Genomic DNA, 18,540 nt, shown 5'->3' on the forward strand with positions numbered 1-18,540 from the left:
ATAGTATAGTTTAAGTATGTTTAGTAATTATACTCACCGTTATACTACTTTGTCTAGATTCGTAGTATAGTAGTGCATCCTTTCATGCAACCATTTTGTATTTGCGTAATGAGAAACTAGAAACTATAAGTGCTCAGACAAATTTGAATTCCTCTGAAATGTAGTATAAGTATAAAGTAGCACAACATGGTTATTACATAATTAGGCTACATGTAGGCCCATTTCCAATGTGTAATTGTTTTTAAAAATATTATTCGGCGCTTGAGTAAATGTCAGGCCAATTGGTTCAATTTCACCCTGTGTAAAACCTGAAAAATGCAAAGGCACCGTGCATTCAAAATAAAGGAACATTTAATTAGACGCATTCTACTGTTGTTTTCCTAAATATAACAAACGCCCACAAAGCAAATCTGTCAGGAGTCCCAGCACAAATCAATTTATAAACACAAACCTGACACGTGTTTCAAAAGGTACAAGACAAACTACTTGAGTAATTCCATAAAGTACACCTACCTTGACTAACGTCCTGAAGCATGTCCTTCGGCTCAAAGCGTCTTCTCCACTGGAAACTGTGATGCCTCCTCTGGGGAAACTCGCCAAGGGTGGCACGGAAGTGATGAAAGGTGGGACAGGTGAGGCCGCAGCACCACATCTGAACCTTTTTGATGCCCTCTTTGAATATGTGCTGGTATCTGGCGCATCCATGTGGAGTTACCGAGTTACTGCTAGAAAACAACATTACCCGGAGGCGGAAATAGCGAGTGCGCAGCAGTGGTGGTTAGCAACATTCTCTCTGCATCCATGCTAGCAACCAGCACAGACTACTGTGCAGAAAAATAGGGTTTTCACCTTCATTTGAACACTGAGAAGAACTTTTCCGCTTGACAGGATATTGATGTCATTTGGTGGAATCCAAAACGGCGGGTGAGTGCTTGAAAACGGGCAGTTTTTATATTTTTATCGGGGTATTTGACCGTCTAGATGCCTTCTGTTAGCAGGCTAGCTAACAGCCACTTTATGTAATCATGGCGGAGTGTTGACGGGCAGATTCGCGCTGTTTCATGCTAGTTATTCTGTAGTTACGTGTTATATACATTTTAAAATAAAACATAGCGGTTAACAGTGTGCCTGCTCTGTACACTAAATCCAAATTAAATCATAAAAAGCCATACATATAAGAATGAAAGGCTCACTTTTTCGATTTCAAAAACATCAACAATAAAAGTCAACGGCTAACGTCAGGTGTTTTCAGGGTACCTTAGGTCACCAGTGAAATAAAGGCTTACTTCAGCTATTATTTAGGGTACCTTAGATCATCAGTGAAATAAAGGCTTAGTTCAGCTATAAATGCGTGCGCTAATGTTTTGTTCTGTCATGTGTTTCTGTCCACACAGTCGCCGCAGCAAATGGGACCAGCCCGGCCCCGGCTCCGGCGGGATGGGGGAGGCAGAGTCTGCTCCCACCGGGGCTCTGGATGCTGCAGCTGCGGTGGCTGCCAAGATCAATGCTATGTTAGTAGCCAAAGGAAAACTGAAACCCTCACAGATAGGCGTCCCGGGACCCCCTGACAAGGTAATGAGGAGCGTGATGTGCAGATATGCCTGGTATTTTAAAATACAATCAGCTCTGTTGTTGGAGTATCTCGTATAGAGGTGGGCTATATGTTAACATGAGATAAGATAATATAGTACTTTATTGATCCCAATTTGGGAAATGTTTGTGTTGCAGCAGCATAAAATAAAATATGGCATTGTACAATAACAATTAAAAAGATTAGAATACACAGTATAGTGTGATATTTTATACATTTGTCAACAATGAGTAGGGAAATCCACACAGCATTTCATGTCATGTTGATCCTGATAATCATGAAAATAGTATTAACACTTTTAAAATGGCACATAAACATACTGGAAACACCCAAGCGAACATGTCATTTACACATACATTTTCTAACTTACTGTCCCTTGGGTCCCGATATAAATCACAAATATCTGCAAATTGCTGTCTTGACAATTTTTCTTCAACAACTACCATTTATGTTGTAAAATAATTCTTCAGTGTTATCACAATGTTAAACACAAATTATTCGCATGGTCTGTTTTTTTTGTGACAGTAATTTGGAGTGACTCATACTTTATTTATTGACTACCCTCCTTTCTCAGGTTGTGGGTGTCTGGAAGCCTCCAGTTCAAACAAAAGCCAAAGATGACCTGGTCGTCGCTGAGGTGGAGATCAACGACGTCCCGATCAACTGCCGGAATCTGCTGACGCGTGGACAAACTCAGGATGAGGTCAGCAGCAGTACAAACAATCACCTTTCACAGAATTATAATCTTCACTGACTTTGTGGAGTATCTATGGACATGAATCCTATCTCACTTGTTTGTCTGCAGATCAGTAAAGTGAGTGGTGCTGCCGTATCAACCAGAGGCCGTTACATGGCGGCAGAGGAGAAGGGCAAAGCGTTACCAGGGTGACTCTCGCCTACTATTTTCAGATACTGATACAAAAAACGAGTTATCCTGCTGCTTTAATTATTATATCTTAACACAACCTCTCTCTTTTTCCACAGGGATCGACCTCTGTATCTGCATGTCCAAGGACAGACTAGGGAGCTTGTCGACAGTCAGTACTTTTTCCTAAATCTTTCATGATGTATGTCTTCATATTAGGGCTGTCAGTCGATTAAAATATTTAATCGCATGATTGTCCATAGTTAAATCGCGATTAATCGCAAATTAATCGCACATTTTTGATCTGTTCTAAATGTACCTTAGAGGAATATTTTTCAAGTTTTTAATACTCTTATCAACATATGAGTGGACAAATATGCTTTATGCTAATGTTTATTATCATTTGAACAATGACAAATATTCTCATGAATATTAAACACAACAACCTCTGAACATTACAAATATTAGCCTCAATTCAACCTGGAACCTCTCTCATACAATAATACAATACAAATGGGGGGGGGGGGGGGTGTGTGTGTGTGTGTGTGTGTGTGTGTGTGTGTGTGTGTGTGTGTGTGTGTGTGTGTGTGTGTGTGTGTGTGTGTGTGTGTGTGTGTGTGTGTGTGTGTGTGTGTGTGATGGATTGTTGGAGCTATGTGCAACTCAAGGCATATGCTTGAACGGGAGCTGCCTGGACGCTGCAATCATGTTGCACACTATCCGTGCTGAGTGTGCTGACTTTTCGTACAATGTCCCACTGTCTGGCTTCCTGCATAAAGTCAAGAGCTCGGCGCAGTTGTGGCGAAATGTCGCTCCTCTGTTTTCATTTAAATAGCTCCTTATAGCCGTTAGCGCAGATAGCTAGCACCAGATGCTAACAACAACAATGCACTAAGGCAGGGGTACTCAAACTTTTTTGTTAAAGGTCCACTTGTGAATTTTATACAAGGTCAATGGTCCGGATCAATGCCAGTAAAGTCCCCCCCCCCACACCCCCGGAGCGGAGCAACGAAACTGAAATTAAGAAGCAGTTTCGGCGCTATGCATGTACTTTGGTCAGGAGGTTTTAAAGTGCTATATAAATAAAGTTGGATTGTATTGGATTAATCTACCTTATTTGGGGGCCCCCTTCTGGTCCAAGCACTTGCCTGTCGGTAAACGGCGCCCCTGTATACACACAGACATTCAAACATACATACATACATACATACATACATACATACATACATACAGTATCATGGCTTGAACTAGTGGGAGAAATGGCACTGTTTGTCTGTAGCCAATGCCTTGAACCTCGGCAAAAATGGCATTAGAAGCATTAGAAAGTCAAGGTAAACTTGTGGTTAACTTAAATGCGTGTGACACTCGCGCACACAAGTAAATATATGCACGTTCATTCTCAGAACGCGTCAGACACAAGACAATATACATTAAAGGGGACCTATCATGCAAAATGCACTTTGTGATGTATTTTAAACATAAATATGTGTCCCCGGTGCGTCGGGGAACTCACGCAGCGTCAAAAAATAAAACCCGCTCTCTTTTCCTCCGTACCCAAATCTTTTAAAAACAGGTGTACAACGAGCGGATACAGATTTGCTGCCAATCTGACGTCAAAACGGCAGCGGACCCACAGAAAGTTGCTATCAGAAACAATGCCTGACGCGTTTTGAACGCGTTTTGGACGTAATCTCATCTTTGTTTACATTAGCAAGCCTCGCTAACACTCAGAGCTAACCTGTACTGGAGAGCACATGTGTTTAAAAAGCAGGAAATCAAAAAAGGAACTCACCTTGTGATAAACCCGCAAGAGAAAAAGCATTTGAGATCCATACTGTTTCAGAAATAATCCTTGATGTGGATAAGAACAGGATGGCGTTTTATTACAACAGAATTTAACTTTATCTCCGGTAGAATTCTGATCAGGCATTAGCTCCGCCTCCTCTTTTTTTTCAAGCTACGGACCCAAAATCCGCATTTCTCTAACAGGGCTGCACAAGAGGGGTATGAGCAGTATGAGGCATGGCTAAAATGGGTGAACTGTTTGGTATTTTAAGCAAAAAACTTCACAGACCTATATTTGTATAGGTATGGCCCTACAATATATTGTTTCCAATATAGCATAATAAGTCCACTTTAATTTACATCAGAATCAGATTTTTTAATTATTTTTTTAATTTTTTTAAAAAAATTTTTTTTTTTAATAATGGGACACAGGGTTCGGTCCGGATTGATTTGCAGTTCGGTCCGGATCCGGACCTTGGTCCGGAGTTTGAGAAGCCCTGCACTAAGGTCTCTCTCTCGCTCGCTCGGGCCACACATACACACACCCTCCCGGTCCTCCCAACAGCCAGTGCTTGCCGGTGAGCGTGGAAGTGTGGTCTGCCACAAGCGGGCAGCAGGAGCGGGGCTGTCAGCATCAGCTTGTCGATGGTATTTTAAACTCGATGCGCTCTGAAACTACGGGGCGGCGGAGGAAAAAAAATACACATGCGTTAATCGCGTTAAAATAATTAGTGGCGTTAATTTTTTTTTAACGCGTTAACTTGACAGCCCTACTTAATATATGATGTGATAAGACTAACGTTTTATTTCCCCCTCGCTATCCAGGGGCAGTAAACAGAATCAAGGAGATAATCACCAACGGTGTGGTGAAGGCTGCAACTGCCTCATCATCCTCTTCATCTTTCCCCCCTGGTGGGGCTTCAGTCACAGTTTACCAGCAGCACAACCTACCTCCTCCATCACTGCCCCCCATAACCCACCACAAACCACACTTTCAGTCCGGGGTGAGTCCGGTTTTCTTTTGTCTTCTTACAACTTGTGAACTAAGGGTACATCCACTCTTTTAGTGTTTATTCTGGACATGCAGAAACGTAGACAACAATTAATGATGACACACTCACCAACACTTAATTCCTGGGACTATCATTTACAAACGGCCTTTTCCGGTTTGTCATCCTCCTATCGCATGACACTTTCTCTAAAGAAAACAGACATTAGCCCCAACTTATAGTGGTTAACATTAGGGATGCACGATATTGGTTTTTTGAAACCGATACCGATAACTTCCTGCTTCTCAAGACCGATACCGATAACCGATATTATATATATATATATTAAATGTACCTGTAGTTTTTGCACACCTGGTGGTAAAAAAAAGACTAGTAGTGAGCAAATGACATGAGCATTACTACTATGAACAAAACAAAGCCAAGAACAGTTTTGACTCTTCAAAGTGACCATATTTATTTTCCCAAATAAACTTCTTGCCTTTTTCAAACGCCTCGACGTTTTTTTTTTTTTAAACAAACGTGAAGTAGTCCTAAATGATACTACCATGAAAAGCTTAGTATGAACTGAAAGTGTTGCACAATATATGTACTTGCCTACAGCGAAGGATATAGTTGTATTTATGCCTTTTATGATACATTTCCTTTCTCAGATGCATTATGTTCAAGACAAACTCTTTGTGGGCCTGGAGCACGCTATCCTGGGGTTTGTGGTCAAAGAGCGTGTGGAGGGCCCCGGGTGTTCATACCTGCAGCACATCCAGGCGGAGACTGGGGCCAAAGTCTTCCTCAGAGGAAAAGGATCAGGCTGTTTAGAGCCTGCTTCTGGACGAGAGGCCTTTGAACCCATGTACATCTACATCAGGTGGGTGTCCTATTAATCAATAAAGATTAAGAACATCTGCTTTTCAGAGAGGGTTCCTGCTTGTGCAATAATATGAACTGGATGAGCACAAAGGTTCAGTAGAACTAAATGCAGTCTGTTTTCTCTCCAGTCATCCTAAACCAGAAGGACTTGCAGCAGCAAAAACTTTGTGTGAGAACCTGCTTCAGACGGTGAGTCATTTCTTGTTACTTTGAAATGTTAAACTGCAATACTTTCAAAACGAGCATGTACATCTCCAAATGCACGCTTACACTCCCAAGCTATCAACCAACTTTGGCCTTTCTAATTATTATACAATATTCCATAACAATGATACGTTAGATTTTACACTTTTTGCGTTGTCTATAAATAATGATATAATAGTATCAGTATCAATATTACATTTTTATATTTTAATTGAACCACTAACAAGCCTTACATACAATGCTTTTCTTCCTCTAGGTCCATGCAGAGTATTCCCGCTTTCTCAATCAAATGAGCTCAATGATGCCAACACAACAAGGTACACTATACCAGTTTTTCAAAGTTGGTGTGTTCATCATTTGGTCTTTAGGGGACATGTCAGTGATGGTACTGGGCAAGACTTGCTTTATATTACTACTTTAACTAAATGAACCCTGAACCGACGTGTGACTGGAAGGACGTCGGTTAAATAAATACGTTGTTAACGGGAGTTGTCTTTCTGTGGTTTAGATGTATCACTTGATTTGGCAACACAGCTGATAGAAGTCATGGGAAGAGCCTGACTTCATCTGTTTCTCTCTCTTCCTCTTCCTCCTCCAGGCTTTGCTCAGCCTCAAATGGTGAATGGAATGCCTCCGCAGCCTCCGTATTACCCCCCCGCTGGATACCAGCAAGGCTACGCCATGCCTGTACCACCACCTCAGCCACATCCTGTCTCTCTCCCTTACACTGTCCCTCCCCCTTTACATCCTGCAGGCGTGCCTCCTCAGTACTCCCTCCCCCCCGCCCCCCTCCCTGCTCCCTCACACTCCCTCGCTCCGGCTCCTGCCCTTGCACCTCCTGCTTCAGGCACGATGCCACAGGTAGGATCGAGCCATCGAAACCACACGTGTGTAGCATGCCGAGCAACAATACTTACTAAATGTCTTTCCATCTCTGCAGACTCTTCCTCCTGTACCTTTTCCTCCATCAGCTGCAGCGCCACCCAAAGCTCCACCTGCTGCCGCTCCAGTCAACCCACCTCAGAAGAGACGCTTCACAGAGGAGGTCCCAGACGAGAGGAACAGCGGCCTACTCGGATACCAGGTAATACACAGCTCTACACCCCTCATGATTCTGCTGGTTTTTACTTTGCACCCTTCTGTTTAGAGCTGCCATTAGTCAATAAACAGCAAAATCATCACTAACCATTTTGATAATGTCACGATTTTCACTATTTTCTGACATTTTATAGATCAAAAGATTGATTAATCAATCTATATACAATTGGCCGATTAATCGACTAAATTATGGTTAGTCCTTTTTTCACATAGTTTCTTAGCCTTTGTTTTATATCCCAATGCTTTGACCGAAGTGCATGTGTGTGTAAAGTCACTTCATTGAATCAGCCCATCATATCAAAGCTCTCTTTGGCGATTTATCTAATACCATTCCATTTTCCTTTCTTTAAATACTTGACCTTCATTGGTTAAGAGTGCATGGCTGTTTCCTGCTGCTGTGCATTTCCAGTTTATCTTTGTCTTTAATACGGAGTTTCAAAAAAAGGTCTTTTTAATACTGATAAGCTTCAAGAATCTTTCATAGTGGCTGGGGACAATGTCTGAGTAATCAGACTTGTGGTAAGCTATTCACAATGATTTTTGTCTTTGGTACTGATGAAGTTGTTAGACACATTAGTTAGTGTCAGGACAGGGTTTAGTGAAGGATGTGTGCTAATTGCGCCTGTGTGTTTTTCTGCTCATAGCATGGACCCATTCATATGACTAATTTAGGTGCAGGCTTCCCAGTGGGCAGCCCGGAGACTGCAGGACCCCCAACACAGAGTTCCTCTGGCCCACCGAGTGAGAGGGACAGGTACACAGAGTTCTGTTATATCTGTTTAAGAAAGGCCACCACCCATCAGCCAATGATCAGACCCAATCATTCTTATGCATCATTTACACACAGACAATTATGTCATAGCAACAAACTCATATTATGTCATTGCTTTGGAAGTTCCTCAACATGTGTAAGTCCAAATTGACATGGAAGGACCTTTTAAAAAAACAAGGCTTTGACATCCTTAAGGTCCTGTAACTTAGTGCCATTATAAAGAAATGTATGTACCGTATGATTGAATTGAAATGTTCAGTGAAAGAGATGTTGCCAATGTGTTAGTGTATGCTGTCAATTCTAGGTCTGAGAATCTGAATTGGCAAAAATATCAGATAATGGAATTGGCCAAGTAAATTGCAATGGTTGTATCTCTTGATTATATGAATAATGTGCCAGTAAGCGGAGTTAACTCACCCCATTTCTCTTTGGTTCGCCAGTCGGCAGCTAATGCCTCCACCCCTGCTGCCTGTGAACGGAGTGAGACCCAAGATGGAGGAGAAAAGAGCACCGCAAGGCCCCGTGGGTAAGGGCATTATCATGTGGACTGACAAATCCCTGCCCAAATCCACAGTTCCTGACTCAGCCTGGATCTATTCTCAGCCTTAATGTAGGGCCGCAAAAGGAAAATGTAAATCCTGTAAATCCTCTCCGGGGCCACTTCAGTGGTTTTACTTGAAAGTATTGAAGAGGTATACTGTATATGTTACATAAAGCCCAAGTAGATGCATAAAGAAGACTTAGCTGGCCCTAAAAAGCTTGTATTTCTTTGGGTTTATATATTAAGTGTTTGTGGCAGATTAGATAAATACCCCCACCCTCTCTATTGGGCTTCTTATGATCGTTGCAGGATTCTGCTGCTGTGACTATTAATCTCCAGATAGTGAGGCGGAGCTATGAATCAACATCTTTTGTGCATTGTACAATCCTTTGTCTGATAAATCGAGTCAACCTTGCCCTCCCGTTCTGATGACATCATCAGTCCGGGGTTTGTCCACAGTTTCTTTTTGCTTTCCTCACTAACAAGAATCTCTCCTGTTTTTGTGTTTTTCTCTTTTTCCCTGTGTTCTTCTTCTCTTCCATGTATCTCTGGGATGATGCTGGATTCTGATTGGGGGTGGGGTACGACTCGTCATGCTACGCTGCCGCTCGATTGGACGGCCCTCACACTGTCGCTCCCCACCAACCAATGGCGAATGACTGCCCTCTCCTCTACCCTGCTGACAAACTATGATTTAAATCTATTAACTATTTGTTTCTCCCAAAATGTGTTTGGAATAATGAACTTAAATCTGTCCTATTGGAAACATGTTGCTGCTGTTTTGTGTTGTTTTTTTTCTCTCCCCTTGTTTCTCTCTCCAAATGTGCCGCCTCTTCCTCTTCTGCGTGCTTCCTCTCTTCTTCTTTCAGAGCCCTCGGTGAAGAGAATGAAAACTGGTTTGGTGGCGTACAGCGGCGACTCCTCTGATGAAGAGGAGGACCACTCAACCTCCAAAGCCTCAGGGCAAGGTAACCCTGGGGCAGCCCCCCCCCACCTCCTCCTCAGGCTGGACTCAGGGCTACCACTGCCCTCCTCCACCGCTCCCCCGTGCTAAAACACAGCCACAGCAGCAGTCCATGCCTTTCTGGATGGCCCCCTAAAACAGGAAGAATCTAAACTCCCTCAGTGCGTTGTGCCGAGTCTTACAGGATGTTCACCCAAACCGTATTTTTTCCTCCACTCATCACAGGGATGACTCCCTCTGTGTTGGTTGCAGCATTGATTTAGTGCTTGGGTCTAAATGGGCATTCTAATGTTTTGGAGGACTGTTTGTTTAGCACATTATAGTTTGAGGATGAACACTTGCAGGAAGGACAATCCAAACTATTTTGTGGCTGTATATAGATGGTCAGCTGAGCGATATTCTGCCATAGAATGGTCCGGAAAACAATGCCAAGTGAAGTGTTGGAGTGTGAAGTGTTACTTTGTTACAAAACAATATCTAAAGGCAATGATGTTGCACATCACTGACCACTTTTTCTTTTTATCCCTAGTACAGCTTTTTGTACTTTGTCACCACCTTTCCTTACTCCCTGTCCTGAAGTCAGTGACACCAACTCTTCCTTTTCTGGTGATTTTGTACAGATCATATTGGACTAATATGTAGTAAACCTATTTAATTTATTTCATGCTTTTATGAAATAAATAAACTTAATTTATTGCTGTGTTTGAGCTTGTCTTTCTTTGTAAGGTCTATTTTTCTCACATCATCAACACCTCCCATCTGCCAAAATCTGTCTGCTTGACAAAATAAAAAGTGGATTCATTGACAAACTTGCTACAAATCACCAAAAACAGACCTTATCTTCATGAAAAGCGTGAACTTTAAAATGTGGAAGAACAATAATTTTAAGCAGTCCAACTTAAAATCAGTACATAAGTATTTTCATTTCTAAAACAATGTTACAAATAATGTCCACAATACTTATATTGTATAATGCTATTATTAGGGCTATGAAGGACTGACAGTTGAAACTGACACCTGCACAGTTTTAAACCATCTCTATATCTGGCTCTCTCTGAGGGTTTTTCTCGTTATGCTGAGCGATGCGGCTCTCCATGACCGGCCGGAAGTGGCGGATCAGACCCTGTAGATGAAAAATTAAAGGTAAAGAGGGATAAAGATGTCAAAATATAAATTGGTTCTTGTTTGAACTTGTACCCTTAGTCACTGTTTCACTGACAGCTATAAAAACACTCCAGAGATGTTACCTGCACGGGCCACGCCGCCCCGTCCCCCAGGGCACAGATGGTGTGCCCCTCGATCTGCTTGCTGAGCTCCCAGATCATATCGATCTCTGAAGCTGCTGCGTCTCCTCGAACAAACCTCCACATCATGCTGTCCATCCAGTCCACTCCTGAGGGGCGGGACAGAGAGGAAACCTTTAACCATTGTTTCAACCACATACTGGATTTATGGCAAATACACACATGGCAGGAATAACGTACCAAAGAAATAACAGTAATTTTCTCTTCACACATTAGTTTCATTTGGTTTAATACTTAGCAATTCTAATTTCTAAAGAAGTACAAATGGTGAATGCAACACCATAGTTGAGCCCTGCCCTCAATTTCCCAATGTATTTATTGGGTTTTCAGTACACTTAGTAATATAATAATTGACATAGCCTACTATTGATTGCAAAAAAAGTAAGGAAATCACAATGAAAATGAAAGAAACAAGGGATGATAAGATGGAAATGGCTGTTTAAAAAGTCACATCTTCCCACAGTATACCTCTTCAAGAATGAATCTTCTTGCTAGTAATATTTTTAAATGACAGTAGTGTTTATTTTTACATAAATATAAATAGATTTAGTATTTCACCCACCTAACAAGTAATGTGTTGTAAAAGTTAAGGGAGATCTGATTCCGGCAGGGTACTGTTATATATAATGACTTTAAGCACTTCTCTCACTGAGTGTTGTGTACAGAGAGAAAGACGACCAAAACAATACTGAGGCCCTATTATTTCTAAGAAGAATAAAGGTGAGGGTATGCATTATATAGTAAATGTAACTTCATGGTGGTGACTCTTGGTCCATTGTGCTGTTCCTCACCCTCTCTGCAGGGGGTGCACTGGCCACAGCTCTCATGTTTGTAGAACTCCACCAATCGTGCGATGGCTCGGATCAAGTCAGTCTGGAGGAAAACACACATTTCTCAGAATATCTTTCCAGACTGATTGTTACTGGGGTTAGAGTGTCATGTGTCATGTGAGTTATTCAGGGATCAGTTTACCGATTTATCCATAACTATGATGGCAGCGGTTCCCAGTGCTGTCTCTGCACGGACCAGGTCATCAAAATCCATCAATACATCATTGCACACATGGCGAGGGATGATGGGAGTGGAGGACCCCCCTGGGATCACTCCTAATAGATTATCCCAGCCGCCCCTCACCCCTCCTGAACCAAACACACAAGAAGAGAGAAGAAGTCATGTCAACCTCTGATAAAGTAAACCACTGTACACACACACAGGCAGGCAGGCAGGCACACACCTACCTGCGTGTCTCTCTATGAGCTCCCTCAGAGGAATAGACATCTCTTCCTCCACCGTGCATGGTGTGTTCACGTGACCCGAGATGTTGAACAGCTTCGTCCCGGAGTTCCTCTCCCTCCCAAAGCTGGCAAACCAAGCTCCCCCTCGACGACAGATTGCAGGTGCCACAGCAACCGTCTCGACGTTGGCAACCGTCGTCGGGCATCCAAACACCCCTTAAAGGAGAGAGATGAAGCATTGAGTAATCACTTAAGCATTGATGGATTACTGAATGGGCCTGCCGGGTACGCCCAGGGCCAAAAGTGTCATTGACCCCCTTGCCTTCACCTGTAAAAAGCCATCAACCAGGAAGAGACTAAACCTGACCTTAAAGAAACATTAAAAACTACAAAAAGTCTAATACAATCACAACAAAAAATGGCTTAATAGAGCCTAAATATAATAAATACATTTCGACACTATGTTACGTTACGGGGCAAAACACAACCTTCAAAAGACACAAAATAACCAAAAAGAGAAACAGAAAGGCTTTCAGAAAGGGCACAACAAACAGACAGAAATAAGACCAAACAAATTAAAGAGTAACACAAAGAGACATAAAACCAGAAGGAGATGTGTACTGACTACAAAGAGACACAAAACAACAACTAAAAGAGGCTGAACAAAAATAAAGTCTGTGTCTCTTACTCCTTTGTAGGAGAAGTGGTGGGGCCTTTTCCGAATCAGTACACAGAAGCCCTTTATCTCGTAATCCAACCATGCACAAAAGGACTGTAACTACAATATAGCCTGAGTTTGCAGTCTTTAAACTGCAATTAACTCCAATATGGAAACTGGATGTAGGAGGCTGTGGAGCTTCTTCCTCACCTATGTCTGCAGGGAATGGCGGCTTGAGTCTGGGTTTTCCTTGTTTGCCCTCAAGAGACTCGATGAGGGCCGTCTCCTCCCCGCAGATGTAGGCTCCGGCCCCTCGCGCCACAAACACATCGAAGTCAAAGCCAGAGCCACACGCGTTCTTCCCTATTAGCCCTGCTTTGTATGCCTCATTGATAGCCACCTGTTTGAGGAGTTGAAACAAAAAACACAAATTAAAACAATACATCATTCGTGGATTGACGAGTCACCCGTCTGTGCCTGTGTATACCTGCAGTGGTGGAGGACATATTTAGATCACATAAACAACACTCTTAGGATAGTCTGTTACAAGATCCTGCAATAAAGATCTTAAAAGAATTAAAGTATAATATTGAAAATATAGTTCAATGTTAAAAGTTAAAGTACAAAATACAGATAATTGTCTATTTTTTCTGTTACTATTATGTTTTATAGAATTTGATTGTTATTGCAAAAATTATGAAAATAGTTACAAATGCCGTCACAATAAAGCAAAGCCAAAAGGGAACAATTTTGCTTTTGTTCAACCAAACGTCCAAACATTATTGAAAGTAAATCAAAAAAATGTTTCTTCATTTTATTTTCATAAGGGGGGTGGAAGTAGAAAAGTTTAAAAGAAGGAAACACTCAAGTAAAGTTGAAGTACCCATTCTTAAACACAGTACTGGACTAAATGTCCTTTCCACAACAGCTCACCTGTAGATTTGAAGACTCGTTGTAAAACTCTCCTCTGATGTAGATGTACGCAGCGCGGGCCCCCATGGCTCTCCCAGCAATCAGGCAGCCTTCTATCAGCTTGTGGGGGTCGTGACGCATTATCTCCCGGTCTTTACATGTCCCAGGCTCCCCCTCATCAGCATTCACCACCAGGTACTTAGGCCTGAGGAAAGAAGGAAACATGGATCACCTGAGTGTCATTACTGGTGTGGCTCCGACAGTCACTCTGACTAATCTGGATTGTTTCTTCTCCTACCTGCCGTCGCTGGGTTTGTTCATGAAGCCCCACTTCATGCCGGTGGGGAAGCCTGCTCCTCCTCTGCCTCGGAGGCCTGAGACTTTCACCTCATTCAGGATCCAGTCTGTGCCCTTCAGTAGGATCTCCTTCGTCTTATGCCAGTCTCCTCGTTTCATTGAGCCATTGAGTCTGGTAGGAAGAGGGAGAGAGGTGAACAAGTAGTTATTCTTTTTTATTTCCCCACAGTTTTGTTTATTAAAATGTTCTGCTGTTTCATGGATGAGCAGTTTATTTTGTACATTTCAAAGCCCAGACAGCTAAATGGTAATATACCTGGAGATAAATTAATAGTGATAATAAATATTTAACCTGTTAAACACTGAGCCTGTTTTTCAGGTCTCAGGCTCGAAAATGACATTTCCAGAACAAATGACTATAACTACACTTCTAAAAGGGGAAAATTAATAATCTTTTTTCTCAAAGTAATGATAAACCTGTGAGTTGGATGTAGAAAAGTCAGAATCAATATAGATTGAATTCAGATTGAACATAGTAAAAAACTGTAAATCATATGTGCCGTCCAAAAAATGTTTTACTTATAGTGAAAACTACCCTTGGATAGTGGACTTGGACCTTTTTAGCAAAAAAAACTCCACCTCTGAGGTGATTTGGGTGGAAATGGTCGTTTTTACCGTTTCTCTGGAACCCATTGGTCAATTTTGGTGATTGACATCTCTTTTTGACTGTTAGAGCCAATAGAATCGAAGGAGAATTTCCACATACACACACACACACACCTTACCATTGAGAAATGAGAGCTATGCGTGCACAGTTTTGCATGAGAGCGAACCTATCTCTCGCTCTGACATCTGGAAACGGAAAAGCAGGTTTATTGCTAGTGGATTATCAGAAATCATTTCAAAGGGACACAGACACCAGGGGGGGGGGGGGGGGGGGGGGGCGCAAGAGACCAGGGGGGAAAATGGTTATTAAAAAAAAAAAAAAAAGATAATTTTGTTTTTCAAAAAACCTTATTTTGAAAAATTATTGATTGAAAATAATATGATACGGTACAGTACTATTACGTCTGGGTCTCTGTGTTTCATTAAAGCTCGGCTCTGTGTGTGTGTGTGGAACGAGCCATTTTGTGTACGTGCGCGAGCAAGAGAAAGCGCACCGGTACCGGAGATTGTTCTTGTTAGCTTCTGGTGCTAGCGAGCTACGCTAACGGATATAAGGAGTTTTTTCAACAACAAAGTGGAGGAGAGTCCTCTCCTGTCAGACTGAGAGACTCAGTGAGCTAAAGGACTCTCTCAGTGTTATCTCAGTGGGTCTCAAACGTTTTGGTCACCATTAATGTAAACAATTATTTCCGAGGTACACGTTTATATGATCATTATAGTTATAAAAAAATAAGAGAATAAATTAAAAACAAGTATGAAATACTATATGACATTAAAAAAAGAATAAAGTTTAAAAGGGGAGTGATTTGTAAAATATCCATAAAGAAAAAGTAAATCTGTTTACAGTTCAGTTTCATATGGGTGTTGAGAGATGTATCCATAGATCTCTTCATTTTGCTCTCAAAGTGCACCAGATTGATGCTTTTAACTTCAATATTTAAAAATCTTCCCGGGGGAGCTTGCCCCCCTATGTAAGGTCCACACACCACCTATAAAAATAGCACTTTACCCCTGCTTACACCTATATGCCGTGAGCTGATTATCGAGCCTTCATTGTAACAGTCGTGGGTACACTGTATATATGCGTGGGGATTGTTGCAGTAGAAAATTCCACTGTATCGACAGGTACATTAATGGGAAACCCTAAATGTTTGAGCACCCTCTATGAAACGTCAAGCTACCCCACAGTACCCCCAAAATAAATCTCTGGCGCCGCCACTGAGCCTGACTATTTGTGTTGGGGGGGCCCGACTTTTTTTTTTCTCCAAAGGGGGGGCCTGACAGAAAAAGTTTGAGAACCACTGGATTAACCTATGGATTAACTTCAACAGCGTTGTTATCGTTTTAATGCCATTGAAGACCACTTTTGACCAGACAAGGTAAGCCATTTTGCCGTTTTTAGCTACCTAGCGCCACATGTTTTGATGTCTGTTCTTGTTAATATCTTCGCGAGTTCTTATCATGGAGTGATAATGTAGGTACCGATCGATTCTGTGTCTTCTCACGATGCTAATCGATGGGACGTACAGCTACGATAAGTAATAAGGGTGTTATGAGTGAGTTTCTGTGCAGTAATGCGTTAGCATTTTCCCGCTCGTGGCTAATTCAGAGGCAGAGCGTTATCTTTGTGTTTTGTTTTTTTAGTTTCTTCCCGTTACATGGATATAAAACATTCATAGTTTATTGAATATTAAGATGCCCTCAGACGCTGTTTCCTGCAGATGACGCGTTTTTCCCCCGCCCCCGGTATCGGGGGGCGGTGTAGAACAGGTTAGGTACACCAGACTTGGTAAACTTTTTTTTTTTTTTTATCTAAAGAAAATACAATTTGCAGTTAAAGAAAGGGCAATTGTTATACGTACACTCTGAGTTATGGTTAATAAAGGTATTTTTACTTTTCATATGTTTACCTCCAGTCATGCCGGCCATATAAGTTGGTGAATATCCGGTCTTCATCACTCAGAGGGCCAAATGTTGTCTTTTTTGGCTTCACCTGAGAAGGAGAAATAGATGTGATTGATAAGCTGCCATGATGGATGCATGAAAATTATAGCTGCCATCACTCAAGGGGGGCAACTACAATTATTTTAATTAGTTATCCATTCGCCAATTATGTTTTTAAGTTAAAAAATGATTTGTTTTGTCTTTAAATGTCAGATAATTGTGAAGACTCTGTTATAATTTCCCACAAGCCAAGGTGAGTTTTTAAAATAATATCTTTTGACAGTCAACCCGTCTAATGGTATTCGGTTTATTATAAAAAAGAAAAAAAGAGAAGCATCAAATCTATTTGTCAGAGAAGCTTGTACCAACACTTTGTTGTTACTTAATTAGTTAAATTATATAACTATAGTATATTCCATCCATCCATCCATCTTCTCCCGCTTATCCGTGGTCGGGTCGCGGAGGTAGCAGTTCCAGCAGAGAGCCCCAAACTTTCCTTTCCCTGGCCACATCAATGTATATTGATGTATATGTATATTTTAGTTGTCAAAACATTCCTCTTAGTTCTTGTTGGGGCTCTACAGCAAGATCAGATTCAACTTTATTGTCATTGCACAGAGTACTAAAACAACTAAATGCAATTAAATATATACCTCCCTTATACTGGTGACTAAAAACACCTATACTTGTCATTGGTTTTCCTAACATAAAAAACCAATATGAACATATTTAAACCCTAAAACAACTAATCCAACATGGCTTCTTGAAGGATATCATTATGTTTATCTCTGTTGGATAATATCCTTTTTTGACTAAAAACTCCTTTCAACTATTCCATGCCAGTATGTGAACGTATGCATGTAGACCAGTGTGCCGAGTTTATCAGTGTATTAAAGTGTGAGTAAGCATTGTGTGTATTACAGTGTGTGTATTGCAGTGTGCATTATTACAGTGTATGCAGGCCTACCTGCTGCTGAGCTGCAGTGCTGTAGGTCAGGCGCGGAGTGATATTCCGCATCACAGCGTCCCACAGCATCCGCCGAGGCAGCAGCATCCTGCAGGGGACAAACACCTCCACCTCACCTCAGACTGATATCACTCTCCACAGTCTCCACTTCTCTTACACTCAAATTGATTTATGAAACCTCCGCGGTTAACAGAAGCTCAATGCTGGTTCAGCCTAATTAAACTAAGAGGATTAACGAACTACGTCACATCCTGTCCCATGCCTGTGCGGCAGGTGCCGATCTTTCACAGGTGCGTGCATGTGCACACTCAAACGTGCGATTAATTGTGTGTTTCGGAGTCACAAAGAGTCGCTATAATCAAGGGACGTAATGCATGATTTACAGTGTTGTAAAATAGATAATTTAATGTAAAGTTTAAATGCATCAACGGTGCATACGCAGCCATAGACTCAGCTATTGAACAACAGGCAATTTTTACATTGTAAGCAAAGCACAGGAGTTACTTCGCTTTTGATGGCTCTGGGATATATATTGAAGTGTCCTTCAATGACAGTGAGCCAACATGCAGGAAACAGGAACCAAAACCACTAAAGCAGCTAAATCATATTCAGTCATAGTTAATTTTATCATTCACACCTGTGTGCCTGTCGTAGGCTACTGTGACATGTAAAAATGTCTCATGAAGTTGTATTTCTTTTCAATCATCTCAGTTTCCTGTTAAAGGCAAAGATGAGTAGAAGCCTTCTAATTTTAAGTGTTTAGGATTAAGGAAGTGGTACTGGGCAGTCCAAAAAAGTAATGGGTATTTTAAGGTGGTCTATAAAAAACAATGTAGACTATTCTAATTTTAAAGGAGACTGGC

At 41.6% G+C, this 18,540-nt stretch overlaps 2 protein-coding genes across 7 annotated transcripts; one reads left to right on the forward strand and one right to left on the reverse strand.

Annotated features, from left to right (window-relative positions):
* The first annotated feature begins 742 nt into the window (after nucleotides 1–742).
* Nucleotides 743–10,396, forward strand: khdc4 (KH domain containing 4, pre-mRNA splicing factor). 6 transcript variants are annotated; one of them, XR_004567054.1, is made up of 14 exons: nucleotides 743–924; nucleotides 1,395–1,572; nucleotides 2,166–2,294; nucleotides 2,397–2,476; nucleotides 2,576–2,628; nucleotides 5,067–5,245; nucleotides 5,902–6,113; nucleotides 6,244–6,304; nucleotides 6,576–6,636; nucleotides 6,918–7,180; nucleotides 7,260–7,403; nucleotides 8,090–8,171; nucleotides 8,630–8,715; nucleotides 9,600–10,396. XR_004567054.1 is itself a non-coding variant. In XM_034197213.1 (14 exons), the coding sequence occupies exons 1-14, from the start codon at nucleotides 896–898 to the stop codon at nucleotides 9,782–9,784; spliced, it is 1,770 nt and encodes a 589-aa protein (XP_034053104.1). In that variant the 5' UTR covers nucleotides 743–895; the 3' UTR covers nucleotides 9,785–10,396. The 6 variants fall into 6 exon arrangements, 4 of the variants coding, with proteins under 4 accessions (XP_034053104.1, XP_034053103.1, XP_034053105.1 ...); XR_004567055.1 differs by having other exon boundaries at nucleotides 7,291–7,403; XM_034197213.1 differs by having other exon boundaries at nucleotides 8,062–8,171.
* Nucleotides 10,397–10,691: 295 nt separating this feature from the next.
* LOC117533456 (NADH dehydrogenase [ubiquinone] flavoprotein 1, mitochondrial-like) lies at nucleotides 10,692–17,804 on the reverse strand. Its single transcript, XM_034197216.1, has 10 exons — nucleotides 17,678–17,804; nucleotides 16,677–16,759; nucleotides 14,102–14,272; nucleotides 13,825–14,008; nucleotides 13,102–13,291; nucleotides 12,237–12,449; nucleotides 11,971–12,137; nucleotides 11,790–11,871; nucleotides 10,942–11,087; nucleotides 10,692–10,817 (listed from the first exon to the last, which is right to left on the reverse strand). The coding sequence occupies exons 1-10, from the start codon at nucleotides 17,762–17,764 to the stop codon at nucleotides 10,722–10,724; spliced, it is 1,419 nt and encodes a 472-aa protein (XP_034053107.1). The 5' UTR covers nucleotides 17,765–17,804; the 3' UTR covers nucleotides 10,692–10,721.
* Nucleotides 17,805–18,540: the final 736 nt, after the last annotated feature.

This window comes from Gymnodraco acuticeps, unplaced genomic scaffold (assembly GCF_902827175.1).
Source record: "Gymnodraco acuticeps unplaced genomic scaffold, fGymAcu1.1, whole genome shotgun sequence".
NCBI lineage: Eukaryota > Metazoa > Chordata > Actinopteri > Perciformes > Bathydraconidae > Gymnodraco > Gymnodraco acuticeps.

Coding starts and splice junctions, on each gene's coding strand:
- khdc4 (XM_034197212.1), top strand. CDS start 896: ATGTCATTTGGTGGAATCCAAAACGGCGG. Junction 6,114..6,243: donor CCCATGTACATCTACATCAG/GTGGGTGTCCTA, acceptor TTTTCTCTCCAG/TCATCCTAAACCAGAAGGAC. Junction 6,637..6,917: donor AATGATGCCAACACAACAAG/GTACACTATACC, acceptor TTCCTCCTCCAG/GCTTTGCTCAGCCTCAAATG.
- LOC117533456 (XM_034197216.1), bottom strand. CDS start 17,764: ATGCTGCTGCCTCGGCGGATGCTGTGGGACGCTGTGATGCGGAATATC. Junction 13,292..13,824: donor ACGAGTCTTCAAATCTACAG/GTGAGCTGTTGT, acceptor CTCCTCAAACAG/GTGGCTATCAATGAGGCATA. Junction 10,818..10,941: donor GGGCGGCGTGGCCCGTGCAG/GTAACATCTCTG, acceptor TTTCATCTACAG/GGTCTGATCCGCCACTTCCG.